A 19435-nucleotide genomic window follows, 5' to 3' on the forward strand; every position below is an offset into this window, starting at 1 on the left:
CACATGGGGGCCTCAACCCAGGTAAAATCGTGCATCCCTGACTTCATCCTCATCCGCCTACGCACGCGAGTTTGTTTCCGAGATCCTTGCCGCCTTATCATTGTTCATTTGAGCATTCTATGATTTTAACAGCTCTAGATTTTGAGAGTGTCTTGACTTTGGTCGATCCCACCATGGGATGCGGTGAGTAATGTTCTACTCCCTCCATCCCAAAATAAGTGACTCAACGTTGTACTAGCTAGGGAGTATTATTTATGGGCGTGGGTGGGGATTTCTCTTATTGTGCTGCCTCTTCGATGTTTCTTTGTTTTTTTGCAGCTTTGTTCGAAAAAGGCTTTAGCATTTGTTCTCTTTGCACCCAACACCATTTAATATAAATGAAAACCAGCCATGACATGCAAACCTTTTCATGTTGAACTAATTATCATTAGTCCATATTTCCTCATTTGAAAACGCTAGTAGATAACAGAATGAAAGATCCAAGTAAGTAAAAAATTATTTATATTACACACGACAGTCCAGCACCACATAATAACTTAAAAATCACAAGGGGAAATAAAATAAGTCCTCACACAACACAAGGAAGTGCCAATCATATGGATCAGATGAAAGTCAACCCTCTCAAACATCACTCTTCACCGAAGAGCTATAGCCATCCTGGTCATCATAATACTTGGACCACAACATGATCCCACCGTACTTCCCCGCACTCTTGATCAATGGGAGAACATCCGACTTTAGGTCATCAGCCGGGATGAACCCGCTCCCAGCAGCCTGAGGTGATGCCGGGAGACCGAGGAAGATCTGCTTTGCAGGAACTGTCAACCACTGCTTCCATGAATCAGCTAGATTGGAAGTGCTTCCTGAAGTATATTGGCAAGGAGCGTTGTTGTAGAACTGCACCCACACATAGTCAAAGAGGCCGGTGTCGAGGGCGCCTCCCACCCATGCATCAGGGAAAGGGCACTGTGGTGCAGCAGTCAAGTACACTCTCCTACCAGAGTTGCTATACCCTTTTAGGAACCTTGCAAGATCATCCCAGTGCAGGGGTGTACCGCCCTCAATATCGAAGTCGATGCCATCGAGGACTGCATCACCGAGAGGCCGCGAAGATGACGTACCTCCTAAGAAGTTGTTCCACAGGTACGTCGCGACGTTCTTGGCGTCCTGGGACGAGGAAAGGTAGTAGCCGCCTGCCCCGCCACCGATGGAGAGCATGACCTTGACACCGTTGCTCTGGCATGACTTGATGTCGGAGCTCAGACTGGCGCAACCACCGTTGGTTGGGACGCAGTGGCCTGCCAGGTTGAGGACTGGCGGCTGGCCATTGCCGAAGGAGGAAAGGAAGGCGATGTTGACAAATTTGTAGTTGCCAGTGGCGCAAGTTGCAGCCAACGTGCCCTCACCACCATTCTGACCCCAGTAGATGGAAATGCCGCCGGCTTCCGACCCGAGAAACTGCGCCGCGACTACTGCCACGACCAGCAGTTGTAGCAGAGATGACCTAGTAGCCATCTCTGGGGCAATATTTGTTCCTATTGGACTCTTCTCTCCACTGTTGGTGTTTTCAGATGTAGGAGTATGCCTTTTGTTGTGCTGAGTTTGTGCTTGAATGGTTGGCTTATATACGAGGGCACTCTTCGTGTGAAATCTGGCACCCCCATATTGTTTATGCTCATGCGTGACTTGTTGGGCACAAGGATGAACACTTTACACTTGTGAACGCGCTCTGCTGGCAGCTTCGATTTAACGGCGACGGTGTTCGTGATTTTGTACTACACCTTCAGCTTGTAAGACATTATCTTGTACTAGTTGAGCAGAATGACGTGCAAGGCACCTGTATAGAATAAGAAAAGGCGTACAACAGCTGTGTGTTGGCGACGGCGAACTAAGCGATTAAGAACAGAGTAATTCATCAGAAAAGCGATTAAGAAGAGAATAATAGAAGGCGTACTATATACTCCCTCCGTTCCTAAATATAAGTATTCTTTTAGAGATTTCTATATAAACTACATTAGTAGAGTATTTTGCTTCATTTGTAGTCTATATTATAATGTCTAAAATAACTTATATTTAGGGAGTAAGAGATAAATCTTGTAACGTTCGCATTCATCATGTAGTATTTTTTAGGGGTATTCACAAAAATCTTTACTGTTAATCGAACGTCGCGATGGTTCAACCTCCTATCGATAACCTCATCCCACCCACGCAGCACCCATGTCCGCTCATGCCCTTCCTCCGCGCGATTAAACGAACACGGAAAAATATATCTGAAAACAACCGCCACCCACGCACACAACGTACCACGTCCACGCCCTCTCTCAGCGTCCTCCGCCCCTCTCGCTCCCGATCCCCCCTCTCTATTTGGATCTCACAGAAAAATCGCTGCCGCCGCCGGCCGCGCTCCCCGCCAACACACGGATCTGCCACGATGGCCTATCCTTCTCCATCGCCGTTCGACGCTCATCTCGGTCGCCGTCGTGCAGCTCCTGTACACCGCCCTTGTACAACCTGCTCGCTGCCGCTTCGATGGAATACTCCCACGACGATGCAGGGGAAGCTGGCGGGAGCCTGCGGCCGCCCAGATCGCGCAGCCGATGGCCGGGTGGTATACGAGCGCAACCTTGTGGGGCAGGTGTAGCCGTGGAGGAGGACAGACGGATGAGAAGGAGGCTGCTCGCTGAGAGTGTGTCAGCCAAGGAAGAAGCCGGCTAGCTCGCCACCAGGGTATGTACGGCGTCCCCCCCATACCGCCATGCCCCTGCATCCTGGGTTGACACCATCCACCGAGACGATGCGAGGCGGTTCTCCATCTACGGGTTGCTTCGAGCGGTGAGGTAATGTCGCCTCCTGTCCATGACGACAGTGGCAGAGGAGGAGGAAGAAAGCAGCATGGGAAAGGCCAGGTCCTCGCTGTTTCCTCAATCTTCACCAGTCACCTTGGAGGACACGGACGTGCCTCTCGTTGGTGGGGGAAACAGAGAGGCGGCGGGCCGAGCAGGCAGAGGGTGGTGCCTACAGGAGAAGCAGCGGGATTTTTCACAACCACACTAGCAGCGGCGCCAGCTCCTTGGGGGTGAATGCAGCGGCGTCGGATGTTACCAAGCTCCAGGACATGTGCCAAGGAGAAGATCTTCTTCGTAAGCATTCTCCCTCTCATGATCTCTCAAATTTTGGTTATTCCTCCTGTCACTTCTTTTGGTCTTGTGAAGATTCCGTTCGTAACAGCTGCTATGCTCTGTTAGTCTGTTGGTCTGTGTGTTAGTCTCGTGGAGTAGCGGTGGAGACTCAATGACTATAGTGCACCTATGTTGTGTTGCATAGACAGCTTCGCATTTTCTGCTCACATCGAGCATTGCTTTCAGTTGTTGCAACATAAGATGCGCATACATGCTTATGCTCCTTTGTATCTCCTTGTCGTATGTCTTAGTGCATCAATTTCCCACGACGTAATATTAGCTGATCTTTGCTTTTGTTATCACAAGAAGTCTTAGATTCGGGTCTACACTGACAACAAGATAGCTACTCATGTTTTAATCAGAGATTGTTCTTGCATAGCCGGTTCAGCCAAAAAAATTGTCCAAAGTTACTTCCATGTTCTTTGCACCCAGTTCATTTTAATATAAAAGCTTTCTTTTGGAGAACCTCTTATAAATGCCTCTCCTGATATATAATCAGTGGGTTCGATGACAGTAGGTTGATTTAAACCATGGTACTATACACTGAGAATTATTGCATCTATAAATTTTCCCAGTGAATTGAGAAAGAAATCCGTATATAGTTATAAACAGTTAAAAGGCCTGATAGACAACTGCTCCTCTTTTTATTTAATTTTTCAAGTTTCTGGACAGAATATTCTGAAACATGTTCGTGGTACCTGACATGTCTATGAATTTAAGAAGAGATAGGTACATGTATGAAGAGATTCATTGTACTAACTGAAGAAGTTCTGAGCTATCATCTAACTTAACTATTGCAGATTTATTTATATAGTCCATGTTTTACTTTTTCCTTATTAACGAATGGAGTGGATTATGAGATCTCCTATTTCAATTAGTTTCTTGGTTGGTCAGCTTAAAGTAATTCGTTTTATTGTTCCAGCACGGTCAGTTTCTAGCATCAGCGGCCCTGTAGAGATCACCCAAGACTTTCGAACCTGCAAGCACTGCACTTGCCTCAGCCTCCATAGCGTCACAGAAACTTGGGATCCTCTGGCTGGTGGACAAAATGACCGTTCCATCACCGTCCCATATAACCATACCATGGCCCCAACATTATCCTGACCAGTAGCCTGTACGAAGCCTCCATCCAGATTGAGTTTTTTTAGCAAGCCCCTTTGCGGTTTCTCCCATGAGCACTTCTGTCTTGCTGGTGGTGTTGGGTGCCGGCTTGGATCCTGGAACAAGGCTTGTTTGCCTCTATCACCAGAGTCCGAGATCACAAGCTGCTCTTGGTGACAGCCCAGTAGCTCAGAAGAAAGGCAACTAGAGCCAAAATTGGCGCTATACAAATTATATTTTGTATGATTTTCAATGTCCTTTGGAGTGAAAGGCAGTAACTGCAGAATGATGTTCAAATCATATTTCATTTGTTTGTTTATTTAATCAGTTTCGCTTTCATTTGATTCTTGGTTCAGTTTCGAGTCAGCCTTCTAGATCGGAGTAACTGAAATTGAGGTATAATATTTGGTCAATGATTGTAGTGTGAAGAAAGGTGGGCTTATGCTATTTCAATCTTCAGCTGCGTGTATGAATCAGGAACAAATATAGTTCAAGTATTCTGAAGTGAGATGCGTTAGTGTTGTTTCGTTCCTTTTTCAATTGTCTGCCACATAATTTTGTTTCAGGATCGTATGGTGAAATGGTAAGAGTCAGTTTCATTTGTAGGTATCAATACCAACAGTGTCAAGTGCAGACATATCGACAATTTTGTCTCTATAATAGCCTTGTAGAAGGGACTGCAATAAAAGATATTGTGGCAAACATTACGTGGTGTGTAGATATGGAGTCAGCTATGCATTGCTACTGCACTACTATGACTGCACCAACTGAAATACCAAGGTACGGTTTCTCCAGAATTCTACTAACGCCGGGAAACTCAGCTTTTGCAATTGACTCTGCTCATCCAAGAGGCGGGCAACCATATTAGATATTCGATAGACAGAGGAGAGGACCATCACTCAACTGCCAAGCAAATACTCCCTCCGTTCCAAAATACTTGACTTCCATTTGTTCAAAAATGGATGTACCTATATACTAAAACATGTCTAGATACATCTATATTTTGACAAATGAAAGCCATATATTGTGGAACGGAGGGAGTATGAGCATGCGCATCACAAGTTTACGAGTTCTACATTTTACCTTTTAGCTAGCTACCTACCTTTGTAACATGTACTATAGCTACAACATGCAACTAAATGACTTCCTGAAGAACATGGAAAGGAAATATACTGTATTTGATATCTTTTGAACTATATGCAAGATTCACAGGTTACATGTATAACGCCTACATCTCTTTAGTCAAAACATATATGTCTGATGCGTAAGCAATTGTTGTTCCTACAATATTTGTCAATTTTACATTACCGTGAACATGTCCCAAATAATTTGATTAGCCAACAGTGGTGTAACACAAATAATTTTAGTATTACTAAATGAAGTACCATCCCTACATCAAGACTGGATACAACGCCCACATGAGGAACCTTCAACGAATGCAGCCAAGTTTAAGTATTTTGCACTAGCACACTGTAGATAGCCTTTTTTTGGATGTGCTATTCTGTCCAACAAGGAAAACAAAATGCTAGAGCGAAAGTAAATCTTCAGAATTGAAATCACATATTGTCATGCTCAATGTATATCTCTAAAATAGAATAATTGTTTTGTGTTCATATTATTTTTAATTCCGTGGCAACGCACGGACGGGGTGACCCCACCTGTAACCTCTCCTCTCTCCCCCAGCCGAATTTAGTGGTGGGGCCTGGCTGATTCCCAATTAGCTTCCTGCATGTAACCCTGTATATTGCAATCCATAAAAGCTGTCTGTAACTCTAGCAAAGCTCAAAAAGGCATACTATAAGAAAAGGAGTATATTCGCCCTGTCGTGCTTTTTTAGCGCTATATATTTTCGCCTGTCCATGAGGAGGTAGTGGGACAGCCCAGTACCGCGCTCTTCTTTCATTCCATTCGCTCCTTCGTATGTTGTTGTTTTCACTCTTATTTTTCCTTATTTTTTCTTTCGGAGGGACTAAAAATCAGTCGACTGATTTCTATCCAAGTCTCAGTCGACGCCTTCATTGAATATTTTTTTATGCTAGCTGTTTGTCAGGTTTAAATCGGCCTGTTAGGATGATGCGTCCAGCCTGTTTCTTTTTGTTTATTTGTTGGGCTGTGGTTAGAAATAGACCGTGCAAAGTGCAAAGAAGAAGCGTGTTGTCTTGTTTTTTCTCATTAATTCTACTAGACTAGCATGTCTGTCCTCCACGCTCAGTGTCTTTCCCTATATCTTTTAGGATGTCATGATCAATGCACACTCTTAATCTTTCTCCACGTTTTTTTATTTTCCTCCATGATGTATGTCAAGGTTTGCTCATATAAGATTTGGTTATATGACAAACCGTTTAATCTATGCGCCAAGATTGGTGCAAATTTGTGTTGCATTTCCTTTTTCCTGTCGCAATATTGTTTTTTTTTCAAAATGGCTTGAGCCAATTCATTTTGGATTTCAAGGATAGTTTTCCTTTTGAATTTTATTTTTGTTGCTTCTTTTGAAATTATTACTTATTCCCATTCTTCTCATTCTTTCCCTGTTCTCTTTTCTCTCATAATTCTTTCTTTGAAGTATGTTTGTGTGTTTTTTCATTTATTTTTTTATATTTTATTAATTCTTAATTGTTCACATTTAGTTTTGTCATTTTTAAAATCATACTATCAGCTACATGTACAGCCATCCACATGTGACTGCATTGATTATTTGTTTAATTTTTTCCCGTGTTCCTTGTCGTGTTGATTATTTGTCTCAGCTGTATTTTCATTTCATTTTTTACTTTTTATTTTATTAAAAAAATAAACATTTTTGTAATTTTGTTTTAAATATTTTTTTATTAAAATAGTTTTTATTTTGAAATTTGTGGTTGCTCAATTGCACCCTACTGCAGTTGCATGTCTTCAATACGACTGCAACTCAGTGGTGTTTTGTCAGGGGTGAGGGCATAGTTTCATGTTTATCACTAAACATGCAACGACAAGCCGCCTCGATTAAACTGTACGTCTTCAACCCGACTGTAACTATATGGTGTTTCATCAGGGGAGGGGGTAGTTGGTATGCAATTGCATGTCTACCACTAGGCATGCAACTATGTAATGTCTCGTCGGGGATGGGGTAGTTGCATGTCTGTCAATATCCCTATTTTTTGTTATTTTATGCGCTCAAGAGATGGCGTATGAAGTATGCTTGAACCGTTGCAACCATAAGAGTAAGTGTAACGGTTTTGGCATCTATGTATGGGAGTTTTAAAACGCAGCGCTAACTCAGCAAATCTATTTTTTAATTTTCATTTTTTATCTTTTTATCTCATTTTTAAGTTTTGTGTGTCTTCAACAAAATAGGTTGTAAAATGTAACGGAAGTGGTCGTTCCAACAACGGTAACGGGAGAGAATCTCACATTTTGAGGCCAGTTCATGATCGTACAATGCAAAGTGAGGGTCCTCAACAAAGTGCAACATATGGAACATGGTGGAGAAGATTGTTGCAGACAACAATCTGAGGGGTCACCTGGTGTTCTTCGGTGGTGGGCGGTGAGAGATGGTGAAGTTGTCTGTCTGATACTAGTCATGCAACTGCAAGTGTCGCCCATGACTGCAACTAACTTTGTTTTATCGGAGGACGGCTAGAGAGACACACAGTTGCATGTCTAACACTATGCATGCAACTGCAAGTGTCATCTTCGAGTGCAATTGCATGTCTACTCAAGTGACTGCAACTAACATTTGTTTTAGATGAGCGACGGGAGAGGGGGCAATTGCATATCTGAGACTAGGCATGCAACTGCAAGTGTCGCGCTTGACTGCAATTGCATGTCCCCCAACATGGTTGCAACTGGACCTTTGTTTTCTCGAAGGGGGCGGGACAGTTGCATGTCCGACACTAGAAATTCAACAGCAAGTGTCGCACCCGACCGCGACTGCATGTCTTGTAACCCAACCACAACTGGACTTTTTTGTTCTGTCGGAGTGGGCGCCACTAGAAGGGGCGGGCCAGTTGCAAGCCCGACAACAGCCCCGCAACTGCAAGCGCCGCACCCGACCGCAACTGCAATGTCCCCAACATGGTTGCAACTGGGCCTTTATTTTGTCGGAGGGGGCGGCGGGAGAGGGGGGCGGGCCAGTTGCATGTCCGACACTAGGCATGCAACTGCAAGTGTCGCACCGATCGCAACTGCATGTCTTCTAGCCCTACCGCCACTGAACTTTTTGTTATGTCGAAGGGGGCGCCGGTAGAGGGGGCGGGCCAGTTGCAGGCCCGACAACATCCCTGCAACTGCAAGCGCCACACCCGACCGCAACTGCATGTCCCCCAACATGGTTGCAACTTGAACTTTGTTTTGTCGAAGGCGGCGGCGGGAGAGGGGGGCGGGCTAGTTGCATGTCCGACACTAGGAATGCAACTGCAAGTGTCGCACCCAACCACAACTGCATGTCTTGTAACCCGACCACAACTGGACTTTTTTATTCTGTCGGAGGGGGCGCCGCTGGAGGGGGCGGGCCAGTGCAAGCCCGACAACAGCCCCGCAACTACAAGCGCCGCAACCGACCGCAACTGCATGTCCCCCAACATGGTTGCAACTGGACCTTTGTTTTGTCGGAGGGGCGGCGGGAGAGGGGGCGGGCCAGTTACATGTCTGACACTAGGCATGCAACTTCAAGTGTCGCACCCGAGCGCAACTACATGTCTTGTAACCCGACCGCAACTGGATTTTTTTGTTCTCTCGAGAGGGCGGGCCAGTTGCAAGCTCGACAACAGCCCCGCAACTGCAAGGGCCGCACCGGACCACAACTGCATGTCCCCCAACATTGGTTGCAACTGGACCTTTGTTTTGTCGGAGGGGCAGCGGGAGAGGGGGCGGGCCAATTGCATGTCAGACACTAGGAATGCAACTTCAAGTGTGGATCCTGGCTGCAACTGCATTCTTTCATCACAACAGCAACTTAGTGGCGTTCTGCCATTTTTTTATGAAAAAACTATTGCACGCCATATCTCAACTGTAACTACATGGTGTAACATGACCCACAACATGGGATACAAGTACCAGCATCTAGCCGCTCCTACACCTTCATTATCTTTTCAAATACACATTGAATATTTTAAAAATACATTTTTATATTTTAAAATATATGGTGAATATTTTTATAATTACACAACTATTTTATCAATACACGATGGACATTTTTGAAATGTACAAGCACTTTTTCTAAAGTATAACGACGAATGCAGAAATGTGCTTCCTTTTTTTGGTGAACATGTAATTAAAATGAAATATAATAAAAAACATTGAAGAAACAACGGGAAAATTAAATCAGAAAACCCAGGACATAGAACGGAAAGCTAGACAGCATGCAAAAAAGAGAACAAAAATGATACACATGTGCACATTAGTTGGACGCATATAGTTGCTTATCTGTCGATCACAGGCAACTAAATTGTCTTCTTCTTTTCATTTTGTTTGTTTTCCTATTTATTTTATTTGTTACATTAAAGATTTCTTTATCATCCCCGCAAAAAATATATTTCTTTATCATTTAAAAATAAAAACAATATTTTTAAAAATGATAAATAAAGGAAAAAATAACAAGATGAAAAGAAAAGAAGGAACAGAGCATTAGCAACGCTAGCGTAAAGCAATACACCTAATGGGACAATGTTCTAGCGATCCAGTAAAAAGCACAAATAAGAAAAAGGAAAAAACAATACAGCCCAACAACAGCCCACGTGGTGAGGCAACACAGGCCAACGCAGGCCAACAGGGAATGCGAACTCCAGCCAAGCGAACGGAAATTAACATGCGACTAGTTTAGAGATGACGTCAGTCGACTTAGACTTCGCGAAGTCTAAGTCGACTGAGACCTAGACAAACCCTTTTTCTTTTGTTCAAATTTTAAAATATCTTAAATTTATGAAAAATGTGCATAATATATAAAAATTGATGCCATATGAATAACATGTCTAGTACTTAATGAATGTTTGCATGTTTAAAAACAATAATATTCTTGTCATTTTTGAAAAATGTTAGCTTTCTGTTTGAAACATATATTATCTATGTAATTAAAATTTGTTGAATGTGCATTTTACAAATGTTCAACACATATTTTGGTGAAATGTTCAACATGTATTCGAAAAATGTTCAACCTGTAACTAAAAAAGGTTCAACCTTTCTGCAAAAATGTGCGACGTGTATTCAATAAGTAGATGCACATGAGCAATGGTTGAACCGACATCAAAAATAGCTTTTGAATAGTGCATCGGGGTAAAGTAGTCGTTATACAGGTTCATATGCCCCCATTCCCTGTTCCAATTCAATACTTGATGCCCCTTTATTGAACCTTTAAAGTTTTGAACATGCTTCTCCCCACGCTCCATTCCTTTAAGAATCACCTCATCATCGTTGTTTCATCCTCATTTCGTCATCATCCGACGAGGGCAAATGATGAACTCTGCGTAGAAGTACTCCTCGTCTGAATCCATTATATTTGCTTGAAAGTAAACAATGAGAACTTCAAAAAAATTGCACTAGGCACTTGTCTGACACCTGTTGGGCGGTGTCCGCCATGGACGGTGTCCGTAGGGGTGGAGGGTACCTGGGCGGCAACCAGATCCGAGGGAGTACAAGGTCGGTGCCCGACAAGGATTGGGCGACGTCGGCAGGGGTTTGGCAAGGCTTGGACGGTGCCCAGCGCTTACAACGGCGCCTAGGGTTTACGGGGGCGGCAACGGTCTCCGAGAGCCATAAGCTAGAGAGCACCAAAGAGGATTGTACCGAGTGGGATTTTTAGTGGATTTGAAGCGTCAGAGTCCGACATAGCGGATGTCCGGACTCCCCCAGAGCTCCCCTGGTTTTAGAGCCAGCTTGTGGTATTTGGTGATCTGCGTTGAATGGCTAAAACTGTACAGACGGCCTGGTCTGAACAGTTGCGGTGCTTTGAGGATCCGCGTTGGAGATGGCCCTAAACATCGGCTCTCTTCCACGAGGCATTATGAGGAAGAGGTGGGTGAAATTGATCGATGGTTCATAAGAAGATTTTAAAGAAAATATACTGCTTGGAATAAAAATACGGATTACACCGTTTATGAAAGTATGAAACTCGACCCGTCTACTTTTTCAGATTAAAAACAGTACTGGGCTAAACACACATGAACTCATCGGTACAAGTTTCATATATATATAGTATGTGAAAGCAGTTACTACAGCACCAGTCTTAATTTGGCAACATCTCCTGCACGATGGGGGTTTCGATCACGGTCAAATCACACCTGATGGTGAAGCAGTCTCCTCGCAGCTTGGACTTCTTTATAATCATGAGATTGCCCCAGCCAGAACCCTTCGTCTCGAAGGTTCGGGTAATGATCAGAGGGCTGGAATCTCTGTGTACTTTGCCATCTTGCTTCAGCAAACTTAAGGTGAACTTTGCCGTCACACCCGCCGGTGGCGCTTCCCCAAGGAGATGCAAGAAGGCTGCCACGTAGCCAGGCGCCCGGCTGTTGCCGTCAGGGCAGAGATCGATCCACCAGTCGTAGCCCCCGACTCTGAACTTGCTCGACGTGACGTACTTGTCGGCGCCCATGCCGTCCAGCAGCGAGTAGTTCTTCACCACGAACTTGTGCACCGCGGTGGTGGCCTCCGTCGTGCACACCGACGACGTCACGCTTACCGGCGGCTGCGAGTGCGTCGCCCAGCAAGAGTTGATGTTTCCCATGGCGAACTCAACTAACGCAGGCGACGAATCAAAGGCAAACGGGTGAGCCTGGCTCAATCTATCTGTTGGCTTGAGGGTAACCTGACCGTATTTGTAAGCTGAGGAAAGCGAAGGAGTATACGACGAGGATACCAGACGGAAGGAGTTTTGGCTATCCACACGGTCCTTCTATGCTGCTTGCCAGACCAAAGATGTGCTTCGCTTCTTTGGGTCTCATCTTAGTTAAGAAAGATGAAATTTTTGCAAACTAGAGGGCTCATAGATGTGATCTACACGGGGGTCACGTGTTTAACGAAATTTGTATAGGGCACTGGGGTCAGGTGTTTGACGAAATTTGTATAGGGCTCAAGATACATAATGACCATTTTGAACCACCATGAACATATTTTTAATAAGTGATGTAAATTTTTCTAAATATACATGAACATTTTTTAATACTCCCTCTGTTCCAAAATTCTTGTCTTACATTTGTCTAGATATGGATGTATCTAACACTAAAACTTAACTGGATACATCCGTATTTAGACAAATCTAAGATAAGAATTTTGGGACGGAGGGAGTACATCCTTAATATTTTTAAATACACTTCAATATTTGTGAAATACACAATTAACATTTCTTAATACAAAATACGTTTTTAATCTATATCTATACCTACTAATAAAAGAATTAGGTACTCTTAATCCGTTTTGCTATTTTATAGAAAACCCCCTAATGTTTCTAACATTAAACCCGCAGTACATATCAAATGTTTTTAAAAATACTCATATCTTCTAAATCGTAACTCCAAATTTGACATGTTATATATGAAATTTGATTAGAAAAATATGTAGAATCTGAATATGATATTATTTTACCTGTTAGCAATTTTAAAATACTATCTAGACTGCAATGTCAATCAATACCTTTTTAACAACTCTTCATGTATTTAAGAAATATGCATGTGAAAAAAAGTGTTCAAGAGTTACCCTAAGTTGGTGATTCTTAAACTGAAAACTGCCATTGATGCACACATGTCTCTGTAGTGTGCTAATGTGTCATCGTTTATTTTTGTCGTTTTTCTTTACTCGCTCGTAACAACACCCATTCCGAACATGACATAAATAAGTGCATGATCACTTGCCTGTTTCTTTGTATGGATTAAATCTACATGCAAACCGCGTTGAAATAGAACACCTGTAAAATCTTAAACTGTGTTTTTATAGTTTAAGACCATCTTTGTTTCTGCCATAGCTACAAATTCTTAGATTATAGACGATTTTTTGTAAATTAAGAGCGTGTGGTATTTTTCTCTCCCGTTGCAACGCACGGGCCTTTTTGCTAGTAGATGATAAACCATTGTTAAGTACACAATGAATGATTTTAAATATGAAATGTACATTTTTGTGTAATACATGATAAAGAAAAAGCAACGGAGAGAAAATATATATAATGAAAAGGAGGAAAATTATTTTTGGTGTATTTGTAAAACAGAAAAAATGAATAAAGAAAAAATAGAAACATGGAAAGAAAAGAAAGAGCAGAAAAAAACTGGAAAGGAGAGTAAAAGGGACACAAAACAAAAAAAACACTTAGTAAACCGAACGAATAACAAGAAAGTGAAAATTGGAAAAAACAGGCAAGGTGACCAGTCCACACCCACTAGGCAAGTGTGATATAGGTCTCACAATTCCTGAGATTTAATCCTTGAAGAAGAGCATCAAAGTCCATTTTGCCGAAAAAGGCCCCCCCTTGCTTTGTATTATAAAGCAACAACACCGATACAAACAACAATAGGTGCTGGGGCGGAAGCAACACAGGCACACCCAAAAGAAATGAAAGAGAAAATACAAAAGGAACAAATGCCGACACCGACGAATCCACAAAAACGAAGAAGTCTCGCGACCGCTGCGCCCCACCAAAGATCTCCCACCAAGCTCCTAGACTTCGAAGCATCGGTATCAATCAACACCTCCAAGAAGGGACGCGGCGAGGACGATGCTGCTGCCAAGGGTTTTCCCTGGTACGTGGCGAGGAGAAAGGAAGGGGAGCCCCCGACACCCTCTAGGAAGGTCCGGTGCCACCCTTACGCGCCATTGCGTCGGTGTCGGACAGGCTGACATGGATTTCTCCCGATCCCAACCATCACCCGGGCGCTCCGGAGAACTCCACCATACCGCCCACCACCCTGCTGGAGCACGATCTTGAAGCCATCCATGCTGTCTCACCACGACACCGTGAAGTGAGGCCTGCATAGTGAAGAAGAAGAGCTGGGACTCGTGGCAGTAGTATCGTCAGCCTGCGGGAGGGCACGACCTCCACCGTCAATGACGGTACCTGACCGGACGCGCCAGCGGGAGCAAACCAGCCAGGCCCTTGGGCCCACAGGCTCGGCCGAGGTCTAAAATGCCCGTGAAGCCCTCGCCGGTGCACTACAGAAAGCATGTCATCGGCGTCGCCGCCTCCCGTCCGAGCTTCCCCTCCACACCGCGCAGGAGGCAACGAGGATGCACCGAAGCTGGCCCGCTAGAACCCAGATGGGGTCCTACGAGCCCAAATATGGGCCGGGGACGCGCCGCCAGCCACCCCGCGACACCCGGCCGCCCCACCGCCAAGGGAAGCGCCACCACCACACTGGCCCCCGACCACCACCACCAGGATGCCGGGCCACCGTCAACCGAGCCGCACCGCCATCGCCCCCTGCCCCGAGAAGAAGAGTCGCACATGGGTAAAGGAGGTCCCGCCGCGGCCAACACCACCCGGGCCAGATCTGGGGGCGGCCACCGGCGGTGACGGGGGAGAGGGAGGAGGAGGGGGGACGGAGGGAAGGGCTGCACGCCGCCCCGGGCGCCCTCTTGGGAGGCAGCGCTCAGGCGTGGAAGGGGGAGGAGAAGTTGGAAGTGACCATCAAAGTCCATTTTCGATTCACATACTCATTGCTAACTCTGTAGGGGACCTTGAGTCCTTGCAACAAACAACACTCAGGGCACAACTAGCCAGCTTCTAAGTGATAGCCCCTCTAAGATGGTGTCCTCCTTCAGGTGTGTTGAAAGTCAATGTGGATGATGCAATTTTCACAAATAATAATTGTGACCCTATCAGTGTGGTTGATAGATATCATTTGGGAATGCTCCTCGGATCCTCGGTGATGGTGTTTCCGGGGGTAACCGAACCACCGTTTTTGGACGCTCTTCTTCTCATGAAGCTCTCACCTTGTGAGAGACATGTTACACCAACACTGGAGAGTCACCTTTGATTACAAAGAAGTTATCAGTGACATTGTTATGGGCTTCAGAGGTAAGCATGTCAACATTGTTTAAAAAAACCTTCCGCATATATTAATCAATTTAATTTTTCATACAATCATTGCTTACAACATACGTCACATAGGGCAGGACACTATTAAGCATGGTAACATTGTGAGAGAGCCCCGCATGTGATTAAATGAGTTTATGTCTCCTTCCTTTGTCCATGGAGGTGATCATCACGTAATGAGGGTAATAATCTAGCTAAACATGTTTTGTCTTTGAATGAGGAACACCATTTGTGGTTTCGTCAACCTCATGACATTTATCAGATTTCTGAAAACATTATTGTGGAGTTATAAAGCAAAGAAGGCGTTGGGGGGGGGGGGGGGGGGCTCTTTGGCGCTTAAGGTGCAAAATAGTGTGTTAAGTGTACGAGGCGCACATTTAAGCCACTACGTTGTTCCTTATGGTCGACCATTTTAGGGAACTCCGTTTCCCGTGTAGCTCCCACCGGTTTGGGAAAGCTTGCATGAGATTTTGGCTTACTTTTCTTTTTTCTTTGTATTTTTGTAGGGTTTCAGTTTTTCCTTTTTTCAAAAACAAAATCATGTTTAAACAATATGAACATCTTTCAAGTTATTTTTTAACTTTTTTGAATATATCATGCCATTTTTTATTTCTTCATTTGTTTTCAAATTTTGCAATTTTGAACTCATGAATATTTTAATTATTTCATAAATTTATATAATTTTCTGCACATTTTTAAATTAATGAACCTTTTGAAATCTACAAACATTTCTTGCATAGTCACAACGATTAATCTATAAAAATTGGAAGACGTCTTTTCCTGAACCAATAGTTCCTGCCTTTTTCTAGCGAGCGAGCGACTGGCGAGTGGGCAAGGTGCACCCCTATGTCTCCCTTCACACGAGACAGAGGGAACCCTCGCTGAAGGGTCGCGCGAGTTTTTTGCTTTCTTTTTTTCACTTTTGTTTATACTTTCAAATATTCTAAATAAGTATATTTAAAAGATCAGTGTATAGAAAAAACAAATATTGACCAAGCATTGGAAAAATGTTAAATGTATAGAGAAAATGTTTATCACGTATACAAAAAATGCATACAAACAAATGTCTATGAAACAATTTTATCATGTATTTAATAAATGTTAATCAAGCATCTGAAAAAATGCTGAACAATTGTTTGAAAAATGATAATCAAGCATTTAAAAAAATGTTGACCATGTATTAAAAAATGTTAATCTTGTATTTGACAAATATTAGTCAGGCATTTGAAAAAAATCTTGAACATGTATTTACGAAATGTTAGTCAAGTATATGAAAAATGTTAAATGTATATAGAAAAAGTGTTGAACATGTATTAAAAAAGTTAATATTGCATTTGAAAAAATTGTTAATGAAGTATTTGAAAAAGGTTAAATATGCATCAAAAAAATGTTGACCGTGTATTAAAAAATGTTAATCTTGTGAAAAATAGAAATGTAACATTTTAAAATGTTAAAAATATGTATATAAAAATGCTGACCGTGTATTAAAAAATGTTAATCTAATATTTGTAAAATGTTAATCAAGCATTTGCGAAATATTAGAAATATGTCTAAAAAAAGTTTACCATGTATTAAAAAATCTTAAACTTATATTTGTATTAAAATATGTTTTTGGCGTGTATGAAAAATGTAGAGAGAAAACCAAAGGAAAGAGAAAAGCAAATAAACAATGAAAATCGAAAAAGAAACCAAAGAAAAAGGAATACAAAAAAAGAAAACTGAGAAAACAAATGCAAAAAGAATTCAAAAACTGTGAAAACCAAGAGAGAATAAGAGAATAACAAAAATGAATATTGAAAACCAATAAAGAAAAGAGAAGACCGTGCCGTAGAAAAAAAAGAAACATGAGAAGGGAAAACCCGGATAAAACCAGGAATGAAAGAAACGAATAAAAAAAAACAAAGTATAACAACGGAAAAAAAACAAGAGAAGAAATAAGAGAACCAAACAAAAACAAAAGAAAACGAAAAAAACTTTAAAAAATGGTGAAAAAACGGGTCTTTTCAATCTAGTTAGTCGCATGTCCTATCTTAAGACGAACCTAACAGAGTGATCGGAAGCACCACGCATCATCGAGGCCACCTAGGGTCGATTCCCTGGGAGCTCTCTTTTCCACCTATTTCTTTTGTTTTACTATATGCGCTAATTGGCCGGCCCTTTACTGTGGATGCTGCAGCGAGAGCTTCTTCCGTCTCCCTTAAAGTGAGATATAGCTTTCATGGTGGGCGAGGCGGGAGAGCGAGCGAGGCACGCTATTGGGGGCTGTTTGGATGGAGACCTGAGGTTCATGCCTGATGAAAATCAATGCCTGGAGGTGGCCTGAGAATGGTGAGATTGCTGCCTGGCCAGGCACACGGCGTTTGGTTCGCGCCCTGAGCCTGCCGCTGCTTACCATACAAATTAGTACATAAAAAACTTCACAACCACCTGTACTATGCAAGAGAAATAGTAAAATAATGCCAGGCAGCTGCATCAGCATGCCCAGGCGTAAGAAATGGGTAGCCTGGCACAGGCTAATCACATGCCTGGTGGGCAGGACAGGCTAATGACTTTATCAGCTTTTCCAGGCCAGGCTAGAGGCAGACGTCCAGGACACCAACCAAACATGGAAAACGTTTAAATTAAGCCGGATGAAAACTCTCCCCCATAAGCCGCTCTCCCTGTGCACCACGTGTCGTTGTGGCCCCGCCCAACGCTTCAATCACCTCCACCTTATCTTCTCCCAGGAAGCATATCCTCCACTTGATTCTTTCTATTTCCCTTCTCTCGGTCGTTAACCTGGAGAGGAAAAGCAAGCAGCAACACCGCACCGCAGGATGCGACGCCCGTCGGCACGTCGCCTGATTCATCCTCGGCTGCAATAGAGCTCCGTTGTGGCTGCATTGAAGCGCCACCGGAGCTACATGGTACCTTCCGCCGCCGTCGTCACGCGCTGCGTCGCAACTTTCACCATCGCCGGCGCTGCAATGGAGGGTCCTCAGAGCTCCGCTGCGGCTGCAATGGAGCTTCGCCGCGGCTGCAATGGAGCACTGTCGGGTCATCGGAGCTCCGCCACGGCTGCAATGGAGCACCGCCGCGGCTTCGATGGAGCTTCACCGTGGTTGCATTGGAGCATCGTCGGGGTCGTCGGAGCTCCGCCGCGGCTTCAATGGAGCTTCACCGCAGCTACAATGGAGCACCGTCGGGGTCGTCGGAGCGCCGCCGCGGCTTCAATGGAGCTTCGTCGCGGCTGCAATGGAGCACCGTCGGGGTCGTCGGAGCTCCGTCGCGGCTTCAATGGAACTTCACCGTGGCTGCAATGGAGCACCGTCGGGGTCACTGGAGCTTCGCCCAGGATGTTGTCGGTGTTGCTTTGAAGCTTTTTTTGCAGCCCTCGGTGCTACCGTGGTGCAGCCCCCGGTGAGTCTTGGCGCTGCGATACAGTGGGTCGCCGGCGGCTCTTTTTGGAGCTATGATGCAGTATCTCCGGCGGCTCCGATGCTACGAGGTCGCCGGCACAAGTGCCATCCGTTGCTTTTGCTGCACCATCGCTGTGTTCAGAGGAGGCGTGGTGTGGATTGACGACGGATTGTTGCATCTTCACTGCAGAGGAGGACGCGGCCAGGATGGGCTGCGATCGAACATCACCAGCGCCAGATCAGATGGCTGGTTAGGTGGATGATTTCTATCCGGCTTATTCCTAGCAGCGGCCACCAAACATACCTCAGGCACATCTCATGCTAGCTTGTGGCCAGGCAATTTTGCTTCAGGTCTCCAACCAAACAGCCTCTTGATCCGTGGGGCGGGTATGCCTCACTTTTAGCGAGACAAAAGTTTGCCTCTCCTCAAGTTGAGCCAGTAGTGGGCCGGTCCAGTAGGGAGACGGTTGGTTTGTTTTGTCCTTTGTTTTTCTATTTACACATTTTTGCTTATATTTACATATTGTGTATATATATTATTTTAAAATTACTATGCTTGTAATTTTTGTTGTTTTCATATATTGCAAAATTTGGTCATGTAATTTTTAAAAATATTCGTATCAATAATATAATAATCATTTTTAGGAAATGTTCACGCATTTAAAAACATGTTCATGACATTTTAGAAAAAAATCATATAATTTTAGAGTTTTTTGGTAAGTTCGAAAAAATGTATCATATATTTAGGAAAATTGTCGTGGCATTTTATG

At 43.9% G+C, this 19435-nt stretch overlaps 2 protein-coding genes and 1 long non-coding RNA gene across 3 annotated transcripts; 1 reads left to right on the forward strand and 2 right to left on the reverse strand.

Moving 5' to 3' along the window:
- LOC109762327 (acidic endochitinase-like) lies at nucleotides 1-1515 on the reverse strand. Its single transcript, XM_020321162.2, has one exon. It carries the CDS (start codon nucleotides 1513-1515, stop codon nucleotides 622-624), a length of 894 nt encoding a protein of 297 aa, XP_020176751.1. The 3' UTR covers nucleotides 1-621.
- Nucleotides 1516-2320: 805 nt separating this feature from the next.
- Nucleotides 2321-5476, forward strand: LOC141041791 (uncharacterized). The gene is made up of 2 exons (XR_012203343.1): nucleotides 2321-3140; nucleotides 4102-5476. It is a non-coding gene; the product is annotated as an uncharacterized lncRNA (long non-coding RNA).
- Nucleotides 5477-11475: 5999 nt separating this feature from the next.
- Nucleotides 11476-11973, reverse strand: LOC109762304 (BTB/POZ and MATH domain-containing protein 5-like). The gene has a single exon (XM_020321140.1). The coding sequence runs from the start codon at nucleotides 11971-11973 to the stop codon at nucleotides 11476-11478; it is 498 nt and encodes a 165-aa protein (XP_020176729.1).
- Nucleotides 11974-19435: the final 7462 nt, after the last annotated feature.

This window comes from Aegilops tauschii, chromosome 2 (genome assembly GCF_002575655.3).
Source record: "Aegilops tauschii subsp. strangulata cultivar AL8/78 chromosome 2, Aet v6.0, whole genome shotgun sequence".
Lineage (NCBI taxonomy): Eukaryota > Viridiplantae > Streptophyta > Magnoliopsida > Poales > Poaceae > Aegilops > Aegilops tauschii.